This window comes from Pistacia vera, unplaced genomic scaffold (genome assembly GCF_008641045.1).
Source record: "Pistacia vera cultivar Batoury unplaced genomic scaffold, PisVer_v2 Contig341, whole genome shotgun sequence".
Taxonomy (NCBI): Eukaryota; Viridiplantae; Streptophyta; class Magnoliopsida; order Sapindales; family Anacardiaceae; genus Pistacia; species Pistacia vera.
In genome coordinates this window covers 841,977-861,987 of record NW_022196159.1, presented here as the reverse complement: position 1 = coordinate 861,987, position 20,011 = coordinate 841,977, and the positions used below count along the sequence as shown (strand labels likewise).

General features: G+C 39.8%; 3 protein-coding genes across 3 annotated transcripts; 1 reads left to right on the top strand and 2 right to left on the bottom strand.

The window, feature by feature from the left end:
• Positions 1-297: 297 nt before the first annotated feature.
• On the bottom strand, positions 298-2,329 carry LOC116138445 (14-3-3-like protein B). The gene is made up of 4 exons (XM_031424159.1): positions 1,715-2,329; positions 1,415-1,537; positions 662-778; positions 298-524 (listed from the first exon to the last, which is right to left on the bottom strand). The coding sequence occupies exons 1-4, from the start codon at positions 2,210-2,212 to the stop codon at positions 504-506; spliced, it is 759 nt and encodes a 252-aa protein (XP_031280019.1). The 5' UTR covers positions 2,213-2,329; the 3' UTR covers positions 298-503.
• A 1,327-nt stretch (positions 2,330-3,656) lies between these two features.
• LOC116138450 (pentatricopeptide repeat-containing protein At5g18475) lies at positions 3,657-5,544 on the top strand. Its single transcript, XM_031424166.1, has one exon. The coding sequence runs from the start codon at positions 3,768-3,770 to the stop codon at positions 5,325-5,327; it is 1,560 nt and encodes a 519-aa protein (XP_031280026.1). The 5' UTR covers positions 3,657-3,767; the 3' UTR covers positions 5,328-5,544.
• Positions 5,545-5,740: 196 nt separating this feature from the next.
• Positions 5,741-8,785, bottom strand: LOC116138513 (dnaJ-related protein SCJ1). Its single transcript, XM_031424222.1, has 5 exons — positions 8,495-8,785; positions 8,334-8,411; positions 8,172-8,247; positions 6,272-6,345; positions 5,741-6,175 (listed from the first exon to the last, which is right to left on the bottom strand). The coding sequence occupies exons 1-5, from the start codon at positions 8,618-8,620 to the stop codon at positions 6,104-6,106; spliced, it is 426 nt and encodes a 141-aa protein (XP_031280082.1). The 5' UTR covers positions 8,621-8,785; the 3' UTR covers positions 5,741-6,103.
• Positions 8,786-20,011: the final 11,226 nt, after the last annotated feature.

Here is a 20,011-nt window from a genome sequence, read left to right as displayed (position 1 = left end):
TATCCTGTCACGAAAAACACCCTGAAGAAAAAGCCAACAGCCAGCACAATGCCAACCCTTATCCAGCAAGGCTTTTGTCAACAAAGGAAAGCAACCTTTGGAGAAATCAAGAAAGATAGACGGCGGTCATAGCGATAATGGACATGCTATCAACCGCGAAAGTGATGGGCTCACAAATGCAAATTCTTTCATATTTTTTAGTTAATATTTTTATTGGTTTGTTTATCTTTTAATCTTAAGAGATAAAAATGGTTGCCATTCACCAAAATTCACATGTTATATTGCAGAAAATACAACTAGCTGGTATCAACATCAAACACTTAACCTATTTAGACCATTTAGAATTTAGCAAAAAGAAAAGTTCAGTCTGAATATCAAAACATAATTTCACTGGTTGACACCCATTCTTCAAATTGACACACTTTTAAAGAGCACAAACAAATGACATTCAAAGCCCACCTCCTCCAAAAGAAGAATAGGACCGCTACTGCTCACTCACAATCTCATGGCTCATCTAACTGGTCCTGCAATGTACCAAGCATAAACAAAATTGAAGTCGTCACAACCAGTATACTCCTATAATGTATAAAGACCAAAAAAATAGTAAAAATAAAATAAAATAAAATTATGTTACAGCCACAGAGACAAGAGTTGCACTGACCTGCACATCTGAAGTCCAAAGAGTGAGGTTATCCCTTAGGAGTTGCATAATAAGGGTGCTGTCCTTGTATGATTCTTCTCCCAAAGTGTCTAGCTCAGCAATTGCTTCCTCAAATGCCTAACAAATAATTATAAGAGAAATGGAATTCAACGATTTCTGACATTTATAGATGAAAGCAACACCACAATCAGACAGCTGATTACAAAAGACACATCAACAAAAACATAAAATTAAAACCACTTATATCACAATCATAAATGAGCATTGGTAGCCAAAAATGAAAAAGAAGAAAGAAAACAAATAACCAATGACTTGTTGTACACGTCAGCTCTAACTTCACATGATTTGACCATGATGCAAAGTTTTGAACAAAGAAAAACCCCAAGAATCAGGCATTATTAAGCTTCCTCCTGAACTTGTTCCAAACCTCAATGTCTGATGTCTTTTATTGGTGGCCTATGCCTTTGAATGAAAATTTCACCATTGTAATTTCAGTAAAAACAGAGTTCAATGAAATTTTATCTTAAATCTACTCCTAACAAAGAATTAGGCATCAAAGACCAGTACAAGATATCGACCATTTGTGTTGTGATGCTGACCGAAGGATTATGCTTACAAGAACTAAGATTATAATTGATAAAGTAAATCTTTCATGTAACAAATCCAAACTAGTTCAACTTCGCTTAAAAGAGTGAAATAACTTATATTAACCGAATCTGATATAGATGATTAGTAATTGGGGAGAAAGCATACCTGCTTAGCCATGCTGCATGCCTTATCAGACTGATTGAGAATCTCGTAGTAGAACACAGAGAAGTTAAGCGCCAGCCCCAATCTTATCGGATGCGTAGGCGCAAGATCCGTTAATGCAATGTCCTTTCACAAAACAAAACATCAACAGATTAATTATTTAAACCACTGTATTTTTCATGGACTAACAATTAAAAACAAACTAATCCAACTCCCCAATTCACACTCAATTCAAAACCCTAAAACACAAATAGTACCAGATCTTTCAGTCACTCGTGAGTTTGATTTTGACAAGTAAAGTACCTGGGCAGATTTGTAAGCCACCATAGTATCCTCAGCAGCGGCTTTCCTCTCATCACCAATCTTAAACTCCGCTAAGTAACGGTGATAATCTCCTTTCATTTTCAAATAAAACACTTTCGACTCACTCGAGACGGCCGACGGAATCAAGTTCCCTTCCAACAAAGTCAAAATACTGGCGCAAACATCCGTCAACTCCTTCTCAACCTTCGATCTGTAGTCTTTCACAAGCACCACGTGTTCTTCGTTCTTACGTCCTTCCTCTTTCTGCTCAATCGACGATACGATCCGCCACGCGGCACGCAGCGATCCGATCACGTTCTTGTAAGCCACAGAGAGCAGGTTACGCTCCTCCACTGTCAGCTCGGCGGCTGGAGTAGAACCGACCACCAGTTTTTGCATGAACTGAACCATTTCTTCGTAACGCTCGGCTTGCTCGGCCAGTTTGGCTAGGTAGACGTACTGGTCTCTCGTCAAGTTGTCTGGGACCGTTGCCGCCATTTTGTAGTCCGTGAATGCTTACTGCGGAGAAAAAGAGAGAGAGCGAGAGACAAAGGGGTGCTTGCGTTTGTGTGCTGGAGGAGAACTGTGTTGGGCCTTTTTTAGTGTGGCGTGAAGAGATTTTTTATGCGGGGTTGAGTGTAGGATGTGAGTCATCGTAGAGGATAATATTGTCATTTTACGAGATGGGATAGTGCAATTATTTAGTTTGAACTTGAGCCTTTTTTATTTATTTATTTATTTATTTAATATTTGTTTTAACGCTGCCAACGAATCACAGATGAGATAATAACAGTAATATTACACTAACAACTTTTTTTCATAAATTTTTTCTCACAACTCTAACATAATAATTTATAATTAATTAACTTGTAATTAATTAGTAAGATTCATATAAGATCTATGTGAGATCTATTTTAAACTGATTAATTATAAATTATTACAGCAGAATTGTGAGAAAAAATTTGTAAAAAACAGATTACTAGCATAATATTAGTCCAACAATAATGTTTGTTTTAAATCCGATTGAAATATATAGTGGACAACTTGGATTAGACTTTCCCACCACTTTGAAATGAATCAAACGATAGTCCATAGTGGATTAGGACGTCCCTTTGGGCCTACCTCTTGGGCTTACTTTCTGGATAGTAAGAGGTTGATCCATTCCTCCGCTGGCTTTCTTACAATATAAAACGCTACGTTTAGGTTTATGCTGTTTGCTGAGGCTTCGGTTTGTATTTTGTTTCTTCAACCTCTCTCCTCCATGGTCCTGAGTCGCATTTATGTGATTTTGAAATTCTATAAATATTTATGTCTAAGCTAACCACTAAAGTTCCTTGGTTAGTTCAGCTGAAAGTGGGATTTACTGCTGGTTTTATTTACTAATTTATACTGATCTCTCTGCATTAAGCCATCAGCAACTCATTCTCATAATCTCATTTGTAAGTTCCCTATTTCTTACTCTGCAAATGTAATGTAAAGTTAGCTCTTCTTTTACAGAGCCATTTCCACTCTTTGTACTTTGTTGATACGCAATTAAGGTTTTTTTTTTATTTTTTTATTTTTTTTAACTTCTCATAATATCTGGGCATCTTTTAATTGTTGCTTTCGGTTATCACCGATCATATTGGCCGAAGATTTCTGGGTTGAGAATTAAGATTGGGTTGTGAATGGAGGAGATATGAAGAGAAGGAAATCAGTTTTTGCTTTTGTTTTTTCTGGGTAATGGTCGGATGTAAAGACCAGTCGTCAAACATCTAGCGGGCAAACAAGAATGAAAATTATGGAGTTAGATTGAGTAGTGAGCCAGATAAGTAGTGTTGTTTCAATCACTGTTATGTTATAGCATATTCATATTTCTATGCGTTGAAGCATTTGTCAAAGACATCTTGGATAAGTCGAGTTTATTGAAGCATTTGATGCATATGTTGTGAATGTATATGTGGTTAGACTTCAAATGTCTAGTTTGTTTGCTCATGCTAATGAAAATGTGTTTGATAGTCTTTATCTTTTTCAGAGTGCAGATAATGAAGCCCTAAAATCAGCCTGAATTTTCATGAAATCCATAAGATTCTCAATTCATAAGCGTTGCTGTTTCTCCTCCTCCTCCTCTTCACTTCCATGGATTTCTCCTCTTCAACTTTTGAAGGCCAATACCCCGAAACCAGACCCTCCAACCGAAACTTTGAACACCTCTGTGGAGGTTAGCAAAAAATCGAAATTTATTTCACATGAAGCTGCCATCAGTTTGATCAAGCGTGAGAGAGAACCACAGCGTGCCTTGGAAATATTTAATAAGTTATCAGAGCAAAAGGGTTTTAACCACAACAATGCCACCTATGCAACAATTCTTGATAAGCTTGCTCGGTCAAAAAAGTTTCAAGCCGTTGATGCGGTTCTTCATCAAATGAAATATGAAACTTGTAAATTTCATGAGGGGATATTTCTTATTCTCATGAAGCATTTTTCAAAATGTTCTCTGCATGAAAGGGTGCTTGAGATGTTCTATGCAATTCAGCCAGTTGTTCGTGAAAAGCCTTCTCTCAAAGCCATCAGCACTTGTCTTAATCTCTTGGTTGATTCAGGCCAGGTTGATTTGGCCCAAAAATTTCTCTGTTATTCTAATAAGTGTCTCAAATTGAAGCCAAATACCTGCATTTTCAATATCTTGGTTAAGCATCATTGCAAAAATAGGAATTTTGATTCTGCCTTTGAAGTTTTGAAGGAGATGAAAAGGTCCAGGATTTCTTATCCTAATTTGATCACCTACTCAACTCTGATGGACGGTCTCTGTGGAAGTGAAAGATTCAGAGAAGCGATTGATCTCTTTGAGGAAATGGTCTCAAAGGATCAGATCTTGCCTGATGCCCTGACTTACAACATTCTTATTAATGGCTTCTGTCGTGGAGGGAAAGTTGATCGGGCAAAGAAGATTTTTGAGTTCATGAAGAATAATGGATGCAGTCCAAATTTATTCAATTACTCAGCCTTAATGAATGGTTTTTGTAAAGAGGGAAGGTTGCAAGAGGCCACAGAGGCTTTTAATGAGATGAAGAGCTTTGGCCTTAAACCTGATACAGTGGGCTATACTACATTAATTGATTGCTTCTGTAGGGCAGGTAAGACTGTCGAAGCCATGGAGTTGCTCAAAGAGATGAAAGAAGGAGAGTGTAAAGCTGATATTGTAACTTTTAATGTGTTACTTGGAGGATTATGCAGAGAGGGTAGGTGTGAAGAGGCACTCAGTATGCTTGAGAAACTGCCATACGAGGGTGTTTATCTGAACAAAGCGAGTTACAGGATTGTCTTGAATTTTGTGTGCCAAAAAGGTGAATTGGAGAAGGCTGCTGAGCTATTGAGTTTGATGCTGGGTAGGGGGTTTATACCGCATCATGCAACTTCAAATGAGTTACTGGTACGCCTCTGTAAAGCTGGAATGGTAGAAGATGCCGCTATGGCATTGTTTGGATTAGTAGAAATGGGGTTCAAACCAGAGCCTGATTCATGGGCTGTTTTGATTGAATTGATTTGCAGAGGAAGAAAACTTTTGTTTGCATTTGAATTGCTCGATGATTTAGTCATTATAGAGTCAGGAAACTTGCAACATTGTTCTTAATTGAAGGGACAGGCTTCTGAAGGGGAAACTCATTGGCGTCTCTATGTTGTAAAAGACGCTGATAAATATTACTAGAACTAGAGTAGTGATTCAAAACACGAAGCTGGAATGACCGCAGTTATGTTTCCGTATTATTATGTTTTTGAAATTAAATTTATAGTAAAAATGTACTAATTTTAAGATTGACATAAATATAATTGTTACTTTTGAATTCTAATTTCTGAAGTAAATTTGAGCACCTACAATTGGTTTAAGGACCTCTTTGATCAGTATTTTCATTCTCTACAAGTTATTTTAACTCAACACAAGATGCGGCCCACCGTCTCTGATTATTTGAGATGCTGTAAATGAATCGTGAAAATTTTATATTATTCAGTATTTTAAGGGGAGTTGACTGCTTTGGGTTAGTTGAAATAACTCCAAACCAGAAACCTAATTATGTTGTTCTATTATTCAGTCATGTAAATGCTACCAGATAAAATAAAAGGTCGATCATCCCTCCATGCCAAGAAGTTTACTGTGAGAAGATTATATGACCAGGAAATCCTCGGCATAGATTAAATGGACACCCCACGATGTTATACAATGATGTTAAGATGACAAAGTAATCTATTTTATACAAGGGTGTCTGATAATGTTAACCTCTCGTACATACAAACTGCGCTGCTTTATATCCCTTCAATGCTAGTATGCTACTTGTAGTAACAGTAAATTTGTGACTTGCAGCATGAACGGCCCCAACTGTCCTTGGGACATCTCGCTCACGGTATTTGGCTTTACAAAATTGAATGCCTCATCCCAAGGCCATTGCATGTTAATATAAGGCCCTTGTAACGGTTTAGATAGTCCTGCAGGCAATAAATGGAAATTTGCAAGACAATTAGCCAAGTGTGAGTAAAAGCATGTAAATAATGTCTGCAAGATGGAATAGGAGAAATTCTTACAACTACATTACAGTCATAGACATACAACATCCCGTTGCTGTCATAATCTCTCCTTTTGACAGGGTCACTCAAAACTGTTCAATAAAATAAAAACATTCAGTAGTTAGTTTCCAAATCAAAACACTTAGTTTCCAAATCAAAACACCGAATACTAAATTCAACCATTTTGTCACAGAATTATAGCCATAATATATGCATGGGGTGAGCATTCAGTTTTAAATTATGAATGCAAAGTGATCAAATATGTCCTACAAACTCTGAAGCATCTCATTTCCTAAGCAGTAAATCTCTTTTAACACATACACTCACCATATATAAGGGCTGGTAACAGTATTGATGGGAATGAATGTCCACAAAAAACCATGAAATGTTCTTATATATTTTTCACCAATCATATTAGTGCCAAGCTCAGCAAATATAATCACTTGCAAAGCAATATCAAAAAGAATGTTAAGTATTTATTTATTTAAATCTCAGCGAGTATCATGAATAATTTTATTGAGAAAAGGAGCAATTACTTCCACAGAGATCATTTTCTAGAGAAAGGAAGTTTGTTATGTATTCCAGACTTTCAGCAAAATTACATTACATCCCTACACTCCTGTCTTTGAATTTTAGAACTCAGGTCCAGTTACTTGATTCATGTCAGGCTAATTCTCCTTCAAAACATTACACTCCAGACATCAGGGCCAAAAAACAGGGAACTGATTGGAAGTCTATAATACATAATGGTATGTTATGCCGCAAAACTGCATCTTTGCATACAAGAAGAGTTTATATTGAAGATAAAACCAGATAGGCCCAGCTTAGTGCCTACGTACCCAATCATTTTGAATCACTAAAAAAATATGGCTCAAGAAAGAGAGAGAACATGTAAAGGCAGCCTGCTTTTAAGATACTGGCTTTATTTTTCTAGGTGCCCAAAATTACCAATTTCATGGACTCGTAATATGGAAATATGATTCATATAAAAACAGGTCAAAATATAGAGGAACCATTAGCAAAGTTTGAGCTTCCTTCCATTCCCTGATTTGATTGTCATTTCCTACCATTTTCAGAATTTCAAGATTCAACTAGTTTCAGCACTGAATATCATCTTTATGCTCATTCTTCTTTTTAGAAAATAATGTGCATGGATCCAAAAGGTGACAGCCAATCCTGTCTTATGTTATATTTACCTGTACAAGATTTCTCCATGATGAAGTATGCATGTGACATACTCATCAATTTGTCTTCCCATCAGAAATTAATTCAGAAACCCTTAAACCTATAAGTTAGCAGCATCGGGGGTCTACTTAAAGTGGCCTTTGTTATCATTGTAAACAATATAATTCCAAAATCCACATCCTCCACAAATCAAACTTTCCCTACTAAATAGCTTGACTCCAAAGATCAGTCATCATCGTGCCTTCCCTCACACCTTGCCACATCCACTCTTTGTTAAGCAAGACCATTATCTTCGTTTGGATCACCAATAACAACTGGAAGCTACAAAACAAACACTGGGATACCACAACCCATGTGATTCTAGATTGACCAAGCTTGGAGAAAGTTAAAAAATATTCTCATTCTTACCCACTTTCTATGAAAAAAATTGGCATATAAACCCTTCACAACCCCATTTGAAAAATAAACATAACACATAAAGCAAATACCAAATATACCTACACCTAGTTTGGCTAGATAAATTATCAAATATTAAAGCACCAATTCACAAGTTCAAACACAAATAAAAGGAATGAATCATTTCCACAAGCTATCCCCACAGGTCACAAATGCATTCTCACAGGCCAAAACTCGGCCATTGTAATCAGAGCAAATTATTTGATTCTAATGCATAAACTCAACATTCATCTGAAGAAACAAGAGGAAAAAAAACTGAACTATTTAGTTCACTTACCTTGGTAAGCCTCGTTTATCTCTTGAAATCTAGAAGTGGCACAATCTTGACCCTTTTGCTTATCAGGGTGCCATTTCTGTCACATAAAAAAAACAGCTCAGCGACCATGAACGAAAACTAAGACAACAAAAACCCAACAAAAATTGATAAAAACAAACGAACCAGCGCCAGACGTATGTAATTGGACCTAATTGCGTCTTCCGTAGCATCATAATCCACTTCCAAAATTTTATAATAGTCCTGCATCATCAACCACAAACACTCAGAACATTAATTCCCAACAAAAAGCATAGCAAATTTGCCAATAAGAAAACAATAATTACCTTGGGTTTGGCTAGAAGAGAAAGGAAATCAAAATTAACATGAGAATCCTGCTGGTCTTGGTCCGTTTGATGGTGTTGGGCTTCATTAAAATTGTTGCCGTCGTCGACCCACTCGTCCCACATCATGTTGCTTGCGATTTTTCAGTCTGGAGTGGGGGGAAGAGAAGAGAGCTGAGAAGGAGTTAAAGAGTTGACTGCTAATAATGTTGTTTGTTGATATTTTGGTGCGATGGATTTGTTATTGGGTTTAGTTAATGTCTGTGTCCATCGGAGTGCCGCGTAATGCGTAAATAATACCGCTACGCTATGGTCCAAATTATATTTGCAGAAGAAGAAAAATCTTGGTTACTTGGTTTACATGGGACTGTTTACATGGGACTGTTTAGTTAACGGGGAGTAATATTTTTTAAATATTATTATTAAGCAGTAGTTGTTACAAGGTATGATTTAAGAATTAAAAATAGTTGAATAATTTAGGACATAATTTTAAAAATAAGGAAATAAATATGCATTTAGTTATTTGTAGTAGTATTTTTTAAATATTATTGCTAGGTAGAATCGGGTGGTTATTATGAGATAACATTTGAAAATTAAAAATAGTTGAATAATTTAGGATAGGATTTTGAGAATAGGGAAAATCTTTAGATTTCAATTTTTGTGAAATAATATTGTTGATGCTTGATTTTGACACCAACGACTTGTATGTGCAAAGTGCTAAACGGACTTAGAAATTACACGTGATAAGAAAATGTGCAATGAAAGAATAAATGAGAAATGGTTTTTAAAGTGGTTCGGATACTCAAAAGCAAATCCTACGTCAACTATGGTTATATTGATAGATGGTTACAGTCAGGTCGCATATAGTGAGCTGAATTACAATCTCGAGAGAATTGAAAAAAAAAAAAAATATATATATATATATATATATAGAGAGAGAGAGAGAGAGAGAGAGAGAGAGAGAGAGAGAGAGTGTATATGCTTTTGAAGACTAAAGATGAGTCAATCCCGTAAATAAGAGAAGAGCCCTCTATTTATAATCGGGGGATTCAAGGTAGTAATCATGATTCTGCAGTCGGGCAGATGTGGTGCAATTCCTAACCTGCTTCCCCTTGGTTGTCTGCACGGGAGACATCCTTCATAGGGCTTAGGCAGGTGGACAATTCCTAGCCACTCACAAGCCTGACTTTCACACTGACGATAGCCTTACCTCTTCTGTCCTTGTGTGACATGGCAGCGTCTAGACGGCACAAAGTCTTCTTGAACTCTGATTGGCCCGTGCTGGCGTGAGCTTACGTCAACCCTGATTTTTTAGGCATAACAGAAGCCCCCCAGTTTTTAAGATTTAAGGATTGAACCTTGAGAACTTCATGATTATTTCGTGGCTTGACTTATCCCGAGTGACGCTTGATCGAGTTGTATGAGACAAGCAGTTAAGATAATGTGAAACTAGTGGTTCAACTCGACCATCGAGCTATAAGAAGGTCGCAGCATAGGTCTCTAAGAATAGCACAAGCGACCTGAGGCGGCCTTCTCCCACAGGTTCAGTGACCTGGGTCGAACCCTACTCAGTGCTATACCAACATGCTTTGAATTTCATCCGTCACTCGCGACCTGAAAATACTTAGCACATTTTTACCGAAAGCAAGGAATCACATCGTCTCGAAATCGATATACGGCGAAGAGTGTTTTACTCAAACGACCTCTTCAGATGTTTTACTCGAACTACCTCTTCAGATGTTATCTGTTACGCTTGACAACTAGTCTGGTCAATAAAATAAACTTTATTCTGACAGACATGTCTATTGCACAATAAGTGCCAGCCATGCGCATTAAATGTAAGCCATGCTGAAATGACATTCCCTTTCAAAGCATCAAATGCGGATGAGGGCGCATTTAATGTGGAGGAGGTAACCGCGCTGACGCTTGGTTGCTCTAATGGAGGGAAACGTCGATTCGCATCCATGAAGTGTGAAGGTTACTCTTCTCGTGGATTAACGACACGTGGCCGTAATTAATGGCGAGAAACGTATCCCGCCTAAGCTTCGCTTGCTTAAGGAAACCAATCGTCGTCTTTCCCCCTATAAAACCCTAGGTTCACCTCAAGTTTTATCACAGAACTCACATTTTCAAAGAGAAAAACAAAACTCTTGCACTCGCAAAATCAATCCGTTCTTCTTCCAGTTGATGCACACTCTTCGTTATGATAAGAAGTTCGTTCTCAACAGTCAAGATGTAAGGAGGACTTCTCCTTCGTTTTCTTCTATTATTTTTGTTAATAGCTTTACTTTACGGTTATGGTGGGTGTAAACTGTCTGGTAAGCTTACATGGTGCATATTTTTGGACAGTGGTAAGAAGAGAACTTTTTTCTTTATAAAAAATGAGAACTTAGGGCACAGATCCTTGGGAATTCATTCCCAAGAGTTTTTAGGGTTTTTCTAAAGGTTAAGGAAGGTAAATTAGGGTTTCTTTTGCTCTTCCATATCATCATACGGAACACTATATGGAGACTGAGTTTTCTCTGCATGTCGCCCCTTTTTTAGGCTTTAGGAGCAATGGACACTTCAGCGACCAGAGCAGCCGAAGGGATGAGCTCGCAGGCGCTGGGCACCTCAATAGGTCCTGTGTAAGAGAGATTATCAGTGGCCACCCCAGACGAGATATAGAAAGAGGTGGACCAGTTCACGTTTAGCGTGGATGTTTACCAGCATAGGACGTACACAGCTCGAAATCCCCTAAAGGGAATAGCCGCGATCTCCGAGGCGATATTTAAATGTGGGTCATTGATACATTTTCACCCCTTCATTAGATCAATCCTTGACCACTTCGAGGTCGCGCCATTACAATTGACGCCTAATACATATATGATAGTGGTTGCTATGTATATCGCATGTGGCGAAAATTGTCTTAGCGAGCTGACAGCGTTGGAGCTCGCATGTGCTTACTATTCGAAGAAGAGTAAAGATAAAGACTCTTTTTACCTTTTGAAGCGATCTACGAACGAGGGAAGAATATTTGGTTACCCCAATAACGTCAGGGCTTATGAGACCAAATTTTTCTTTTTTAAATATGATGGTGTTTGCCAATTTAGGGAGCCGAGTAGGTTTTCTTTTCCTTCGATTTGTGAACTATCCCTTTTTCTTCAGCTCCTTTTATATTTAACGAACTTTTTGTCTCTTTGTAGAAAATAAGATGACCAGATTGACAGCTTTGACAGACTTTAACTGAATCATGACATTCGGTCATCTACCCAAGCAGAGTCGCGACGCGAGACTGCTCGTGACTACTACCAACTTAAGAAAGTACGATTTTTTCAATCCAGAAGCATCTTTGGAACCCTTAGCCCTTAAGTATCTTCACACTTAGAACCCTTTTCTTTTGCCTAGGGTGACCTTTTCGCTAACATGTTTTTATGGCGCGTAGTGACCATGCCACCCAGGGCTCCAAGGCCGTCGACAAGGACTAGGGGGTTCGTATTTTCGCGGGTCGACTTGACCGAGCCAGCCGAGGTGATTCCCGACGATATCCCCACAGAAAGGATACAGATTGGTGCCGAAAGGCAAACACCCACGGAGCAACGTGGAGAAGCTTCTCGGGCCGTGGCTACTCACACTGCTAAGCAGAAAACTATTGGCCAAAAAACCAAGAAGAGGAAGCAGCTGCTTGCCGAGGAGGAATCGGAGTCCAAGCCAGAGGGCTTCAAGATGTCGCCGGGGGGATTGCAGCCTTACCAAGCGTTCCGCTCAGGGGTGCCCCCAAGGAGTGTGCCTGACACTTTGACGGTCCCCGACAGCTCGCGCAGAGGAGAGGGGGAGGTCACGGTTACTCAAAGGAGAGCAGGTAAACAACGGGTCAATGAGGTACCGGTTCCTCCGAGGTCAAACACACCTGTGCTAGATTTCATGTGGCAACTCCCAGAGCACCTACGGCCGGTGGTGTATACCTTGCTGGAATGCCAATTGGCTGCGGTCTTCGAGGAGTTTGTGGCTTCTCGACCCATGGACTTGGTGGCTACTGTGCTTTAGCTGCAAAGCCGGGTAAAACAGTTTGTTCTTGTTAAGGACTTTCTAATATCAGTTGATTTTCTAACTTTTATGATTTTTGGGAAAATGGAGGCTAACTCTTGTTTCTTTTCTCATATAGTCCCTGCTCGCCTTACATATGGCTCAACAAAAGATTGATATGGACTCTGCTGAAGGGTTCCACGAGCTGAGGGAAAAGAATATCAAGTTGAAACAAGACTTCGCGGCTCTGGACGCAGATGCAAAAGCAATCCACATTCAGGTGAATCAGTACTTGGTAAAGAGAAATTTTGCCCTTCGCATAGTAGACTTCCAGATGGCTGAGCTTTAGAAGAGATGTGAGGTGATTATTTTTTTTTTTTTTATATTTTTTTGTCTTTTCTTATTTTTTTGTTTGTTATTTAAGTTGTTTTTTTTTTATTCTTTGTGTGTTTCATTTTTTTATTTTTATATATTTTTCTTCTTTTTTTATTCTTTTATTTTTTTATTATTTCTTTAGTTTTGTATTTTTTTTTTTTCTTTTTTTGATTTTTTTTTTTTTTTAATCTTATTTTTTGGTTATATTTTTTTTTTATTTTTAAATTTATTTATTTTTTCTTTTTTTCTTTTTTTTTTTTTTTTCTTATTTATCCTTTTATGTTTTTTTTTTATTTTTTAAATTTTTTTTATTTTATTCTTTTTTTTTATTTTTTTTTTTATTTTTTTTATTTTTAAAATTTTTTTTATCTTTTTTTTGTTTATTATTTTTTTTATTTTTTTTTTCTTTTTTTTTTATCATTTTATTTTATATTTTATTTTCAATTGTTTTATTCTTTTTTTATTTTCTTATTTTTTGTTAGTATTTATTTTTGTTTGCCTCTTTTTTTTTTGTTTTTCTTTCTTTTTTACTTTTTTTTTTTTTTTTTTTATTTTTTTGTTTCTTTTTTTATTTTTTTTTATTTTTATACAAGGAGTAAATATACAGGGAGTATTTTCGACCATTTCTGATAGCACTTCTATAATTCGAGCACTTCACAAGACTAATATTATACATCTGATCAGGAAACTTGTAAAAATATTGTAACGAACAAGATCATTCAAAAGAACATGACACAAATATTCCTTCAAGATAAAACATGACGATCTTATCATAAAGATTACAAGGAAAACTTTAAAAGCAAAATAAATGAATAAAATTAAGAGCGAGTTCAGAATTACTGGTAATAGGAGCGAAGATGCTCAACATTCCAAGCTTGCTGTACTTTGGAACCGTTAAGCCTCTTGAGGTGATACGTTCCAGGTCGTATTACCTTAGAGATGTTGTATGGGCTCTCCCAATTAGGTCCCAATACCCCGCACTTGGTTCCCTTGTATCAAGAGCGACTTCTTTTAGAACCAGGTCGCTGACCTGAAAGTCTCTTCTCCTGACTTAGAGTCGAAGAACCTTTTCGCCCGCTGTTAGTAGGATGCTATCCTTAACCGAGCCTTATTGCGGTGTTCTTCAACTAGGTCTAAACTTGCACGTAGAAGTGCTCCATTGCCTGTTTCATTGAATAGGTCTCTCCAGAGTGAACCAGTCCCTACTTCCACTGGAATCATAGCCTCGCAACCATATGCTAGCGAGAAGGGCGTTTCAGAAATAGAGGTTCTCAGAGTTGTTCTATATGCCCATAGAATTTCTAGAAGGTCATTGGCCCAATTACCCTTGGCAGTGCCAAGCTTGGCCTTCAGTGTGTGCTTGATGGTCTTGTTGACAGCTTCAGCCTGACCATTGGCTTGCGGTCTTGCGACCGAGGTGAACTTTTTATGAATCCCCAGCTCATCGCAAAACTATTTGAATTTCTCATTGTCGAATTGCTTCCCATTATCAGAGATGAGTGTATGAGAAATCTCATAGTGGTACACTATATTCTTGAAGATGAAGTCTTTGAGCTTCTTGGTAGTGATCGCGGCCAAGGGCTCAGCATCGGCCTATTTAGTGAAGTAATCTATCACGACCATAGCATACTTGACGCCCTATTTTTCGGTTGGCATGGGCCCGATGAGATCAATTCCCCACATAGAGAATGACCAAGGGCTGGTCATTATCGTCAGCTGATGGGAAGGAGCCCGCAGGATGTTCTCGAACCGTTGGCACTTACTTTTTCACAAAGTTGAAAGTGTCTTCCTGAAGTAGAGGTCAATCGTATCCTTGGCGGACAATTTTATTGGCGAGGGATCGTGCGGCGGTGTGATTACCGCAGATCCCTTCATGTATCTCCCTCATAATGTAGTCTGCTTCTTCGTCGGTTACACATCAGAGAAGAGAGGTGCTAAACCCTCGCTTGTATAACCGATCTCCGACGAGTGTATAACGAGCAGCTCTGGTACACGGGATTTTTGTCTTAGTCTTATCACCGGGCGGAGTCCCATCTTGGAGATACTGAATGATTGGAGTCATCCAAGAGATAGATTTTGTTGTAGCTACGGTCTCCTCAGGTGAGCTGATACTATGAATCTCTATGTACCGAACTGGAATACTTTCTAGCACATCTGAGTCTAGCGATGAGACTATTCTTGACAGAGTTACTATCTCTTAGGGTTTGCTTGATCGTGAAGCACTTGAAAGGCTCGAGTGCGGCCTTAGCTTTCTTTAGATAGCTGATCATGTTTTCTTTCTTGGCTTGATATTCTCCCAAAATATGATTAACAACCAACTGGGAGTTGCTGTTAATTTTGATCACGTCTGATCCCATTTCCCTCTCTACTCATAGACTGGCAAACAACGCTTCATATTCGGCCTCATTGTTCGTAGCTTGGAACCCAAATTGAAGAATTCCATGAATGTGAGTCCCTTCAGGATTGAGAAGGAGATGACATGTCCCAGCTCTTTTCCTGTTCGAGGAACCATCGACATAAAGGCTCCAAGTCGATAAGTTCTGAATGGTTTCCTAGATGACTTCGCTGGCTGACTGCTCGGATTCTTGATTTGGCTGGTACGAGAATTTTGAAATAAAATCGGCAACAGCCTGCCCTTTGATGGTTGCCTTCGGTCTGTAATGTAGATCGAACTGACTCAATTTCATTGTCCATTTGAGTAACTTACTCGAAGCTTCCAGCTTCTAGAGAACTTGCCTGAGTAGGTAGTTGGTTAGAACATGGATTGTGTAGGCATGGAAATAGGGTCGCAGCTTCCTGGAGGCAATCAGTAGGGCATAAGCTAATCGCTTCATATCTGAATACCGTATCTCGGCATCCAATAGTCGCTTGCTCGCGTAATACACTGGCCATTGAACTCTGCCCTCTTCTCGAATGAGAGTTGCGCTGACCGCATACCGAGAGACACACAAGTAGAGGAATAGAATTTCCTTAGGAAGAGGCTTGGATAAAAGAGGCGACTTTCCGAAATGTTCTTTTATACTCTGAAAAGCCTACTTGCATTCTGGAGTCCATTCGAACTTCTTGTTGGCCCTAAGTATATTAAAAAATGGCAAGCAACGATTTGTTGCCCTCGATATGAAGCGACTGAGAGCCGATATCCTTCTATTTAGGCTTTGAACCTGTTTTCAGTTGGTTAGGCTTTTCATATCAAGGAGAGCCTGGATCTTCTCGGGGTTGATTTCTATCCCTTTTTAGTTAACCATATACCCCAGAAACTTTCCTAAGGATACTCTGAATGAGCACTTAAGAGGGTTGAGCTTTATCTTGTACTTTCGGAGTACGTCGAACATCTTAGTGAGATGCATTATGTGATCTGAAGCGATATGCGACTTGACCATCATTTCATCAACATAAACTTCCATCGACTTTCCGATATGCTTGGAAAACATACAGTTAACTAGCCGCTGGTAGGTTGCCCCAGCGTTTGTTCGGTCGAAGGGCATAACCTTGTAATAATACGGTCCCTGATCTGCAACGAATGAGGTATACTCTTCATCAGGTGCGTAAATCAAGATTTGATTGTACCCCGAATAGGCGTCTATAAAGCTCAGCAGCTTGTGCTTGGAGGTGGCATTAATGAGCTAGTCGATCCTTGGTAAAGGAAAACTGTCCTTCGGACAAGCTTTGTTGAGGTTGGTGAAGTCAACACAGGTTTGCCACTTGCCGTTGGGCTTTTTACCAAGACTGGATTGGTAACCCAGCTCAGGTAAAGCACCTCTCGAATAGACCCGTTTAAAAATAGCTTATCTACCTCACTTTTCAAGGCAGCATAGCGCTTAGGGTCCATGCCTCTTTTCTTCGGCGAACCGGCTTGATTGTACTGTTAATATTGAGTGCATGACATATTATATTGGGCTGATCCTGATCATATCAGCATGAGTCCATGCAAAAACATCAACATTCTCTCTAAGAAAGTTCGTCAAGCTTTTGGTGAGCTAAGGGTTGAGATTACTCCCGATTCTCAACACTTGGGTCAGCTCATTTTCATTGACTGATACCTCAGATAGGTCTTCAACTGGCCTACTATGAGGGCACTCCTAGATGCGAGGATCCATGTTGTCCTCTACTGGGTCGGGTTGTGGCTCGATCTTGCTAATTGTCGTAGCCTGCTCGAGGATGCCTATTGGCCTTCTTTTTCCCTTGCACGCCATCTGCATTACTCTTATGTAGCAGTCGCGAGATTTACGCTGAGATCCTTTTACTTTCCCAATCCCCGTCAGAGTGGGGAACTTCATTTTTAGATGGTAAATGGAGGTGATTGCCTTGAAACTTCGTAGTAGAGGCCGTCTCATAATACCATTAAAGGCGGACGAATGGATAGTCTACCACCAAAAACTTCATCATCTTGGTCATTTCGTTGGTTTCACCCAACGTGATAAGGAGTGAGATCGTTCCTCTAAGAATCAGATGATCCCCAGTAAGACCATAGAGAGAGATGGAGGCCGGCTTCAGGTCTACCTCGTCTAATTGCATTTTTTCGAAAGCTTGTTGAAACAGGATATTCACAGTGCTTTCATTGTCTACCAATATTCTGTGGACTTCCCACCGACCTATTTTAGGCGCGATGATGAGTGCATCCTCATGAAGATGATGCAATCACACCACGTCTTTCTTTGAGAAGGTAATCTCCTCTTCTCTGCGAACCTTAGCGGGTCGCGACGTCATGCTCATCACACTCACGAGGTCATGACGAGCTTCCCGAGCATGCCTTTCTTTTGCACCTTGAGAATTTCTCACGAGGTGTGGCCCTCCAAAGATGATCCCTACATAGTAGAGACCCTTGCAACCACGACGCTTCTTCCCTTATTCCTGTTGATCTTTTTCCCGAACGGGAGTCGGACCATCAACATACTCTTTGAAGTGCCCCTGCTTGATGAGGTCTTCAATTGCTTTCTTAAGAGCCCGACACTCATCAGTGTGATGCCCATTATCCCGATAATAGTGGCAGTACTTTTTGTTGTTCCTAGCTAAGGGGGGATTCTTCATGGGCTCTGGCTCTCCGAGCAGGCTGGCCTCCTCTGACTTATCCAAAATAGCCGACACCAAGACATTCAAATGAGTCTATTAACTTTTGTCGTGATCGCGACGAGGAACTTGGGCATAAGATTTTTTGGGCTCAAATCGCTGATTATTTCCTTTCCGTTAATTGTCGTTAGCCCATCTGCGATCAGCCCTTCTATTGTTCTCCCCCCGGTCAAGAGCACTGGTCAAAGGACCGGGGTCATGGTGATTAAGGGCGACCACAGAATTTATGATTTGGAGATACTTCTCAATGAGGTCGTAGAAGCGAGTGAGGGAAACTTCATCCTTAGATTGCAATTCTTTCCACAAGTCAGTCTACGGGCGAACCCCCACGATAATGAGAGTCCAAACGGACTCTTCGGGAGTATGAGCCACTTTGTGGACTTCCCTGTGGAATCTGTCTATGTAAGACTAGAGAGATTCATTCCTCTCATGTCGTATGTTACTTACGTAGGTCAACGACATCGAGAACTTCCTATTCGCTTGGAAGTGTCTCAAGAATGATGAGCTCATTTGTTGCCACGAGCTGATAGATCCCGCGGGAAGTGATCTGAACCAACGCTTGGCATGAGCAGTCAGAGTTACTGTCAAGCAGCAACATTTGGCCAAGTCAGAGACTTGGTGGAGTTCCATGAGGTCGTTGAACTCATAAAGGTGATCCTACGGATCAGAGATCCATCAAACGCTCGCATGTCGGGCATTTTGAATCTCAATGGGAGAAGAACAGCTAACACTGATGGAGAAAAAGGAGACATCTCAGTGACCTTCCCACACTCATTCTACTAAGCCTTAAGTTGATCTAAAGCTAGTTGTAATTCCTCAATCTGAGGTAGTGGAGCTACCTAAGGATCACTTTCCGCAACGTGGGTTCGACCCTTACGGTTGCAGTTAAAGAAAGACTGCAAATCGGAAGCTCCGGCAAACCTTAACACATGCTGGCTGGGGTCGTGTGAAGGCATTGAATGGCTCGGGGAGTTTTTCCTACCTCTGCGGTGGTTAGAACTGACCCGCGAACAACGGGGGTTTCCTGCATGATGACGGTCGAGGTCATCAATTTGGCGATATTGGGAATCTCCCTACCTTGCACTTTTGTGGGAGTGCCCATACGACGTGGCGTGGGACGGCTCATGTTGCGACATGTCCCCGAGTCGCAATGCCACGAGTATTCTACATGTTGCGCGACCAGTGTTTGCTAGTCCCTTAGAGCCCTTCGGTCCACTATTCGCCACTTGCTTTCCCTTACTTTTACGCACTGCAATGTGCGTAGTATGGGTTTTCGCCCTTTTTCACGTGACCTATAGGTGTCTTTGGCGGTGGCACCGCCTTGTTGGACTATGGTGGTACGACCCAATCTAAACGGTCTAACATTTGGCTAATCGTTTGGAGAGTATTGTTGAACCTCTCCAGGTAATTCATCACGGCTGAGTCGAGTTGTGAGCTCAAAGGAATATTCGCCATGGTACTCTGCTGGACTGGTGGCACTTCGAGAGAAGTGTCATCCTATACCCGGGGGATTTCCTCAATGTCGAGGTTGGTTCGCTCAGCTTCGAAACCGCGAGCCATTTGCTGATGGATAGGACCGATCGATCAGAGGTTTCTGATGAAGAGCGGATACTAAATTAGTGCCCTCCTTCTAGCACCAAATTGTTGATGCTTGATTTTAACACCAAGGACTCGCACGTGCAAAGTGTTAAGCGGACTTAAAAATTACACGTGATATAAAAATGTGCAATTAAAGAATAAATGAGAAACGGTTTTTATAGTGGTTCAGATGCTCAAAAGCAAATCCTATGTCCATTATAATTGTATTAATAGATGGTTACAGTCAGGTCGCGTACAGCAAGCTGAATTACAATCTCAAGAGACAGAGACAGAGACAGAGACAGAGACAGAGACAGAGACAGAGACAGAGAGACAGAGAGAGAGAGACAGAGAGATAGAGAGACAGAGACAAAGACAGAGAGAGAGAGAGTGTGTGTGTGTGTGTTGTTTAAGTTTAAAAATAAGTCAATCTCATAAACGAGAGAGGAGCCCCCTATTTATAGTAGGAGGATTCAAGGTAATAATCATAAATCA

Coding starts and splice junctions, on each gene's coding strand:
- LOC116138445 (XM_031424159.1), bottom strand. CDS start 2,212: ATGGCGGCAACGGTCCCAGACAACTTGACGAGAGACCAGTACGTCTAC. Junction 1,538..1,714: donor TGGCTTACAAATCTGCCCAG/GTACTTTACTTG, acceptor GTTTTGTGAAAG/GACATTGCATTAACGGATCT. Junction 525..661: donor TTTGGACTTCAGATGTGCAG/GTCAGTGCAACT, acceptor GGTACATTGCAG/GACCAGTTAGATGAGCCATG.
- LOC116138450 (XM_031424166.1), top strand. CDS start 3,768: ATGAAATCCATAAGATTCTCAATTCATAAGCGTTGCTGTTTCTCCTCC.
- LOC116138513 (XM_031424222.1), bottom strand. CDS start 8,620: ATGATGTGGGACGAGTGGGTCGACGACGGCAACAATTTTAATGAAGCC. Junction 8,412..8,494: donor CTCTTCTAGCCAAACCCAAG/GTAATTATTGTT, acceptor TTGATGATGCAG/GACTATTATAAAATTTTGGA. Junction 6,346..8,171: donor GATAAACGAGGCTTACCAAG/GTAAGTGAACTA, acceptor TTTATTGAACAG/TTTTGAGTGACCCTGTCAAA.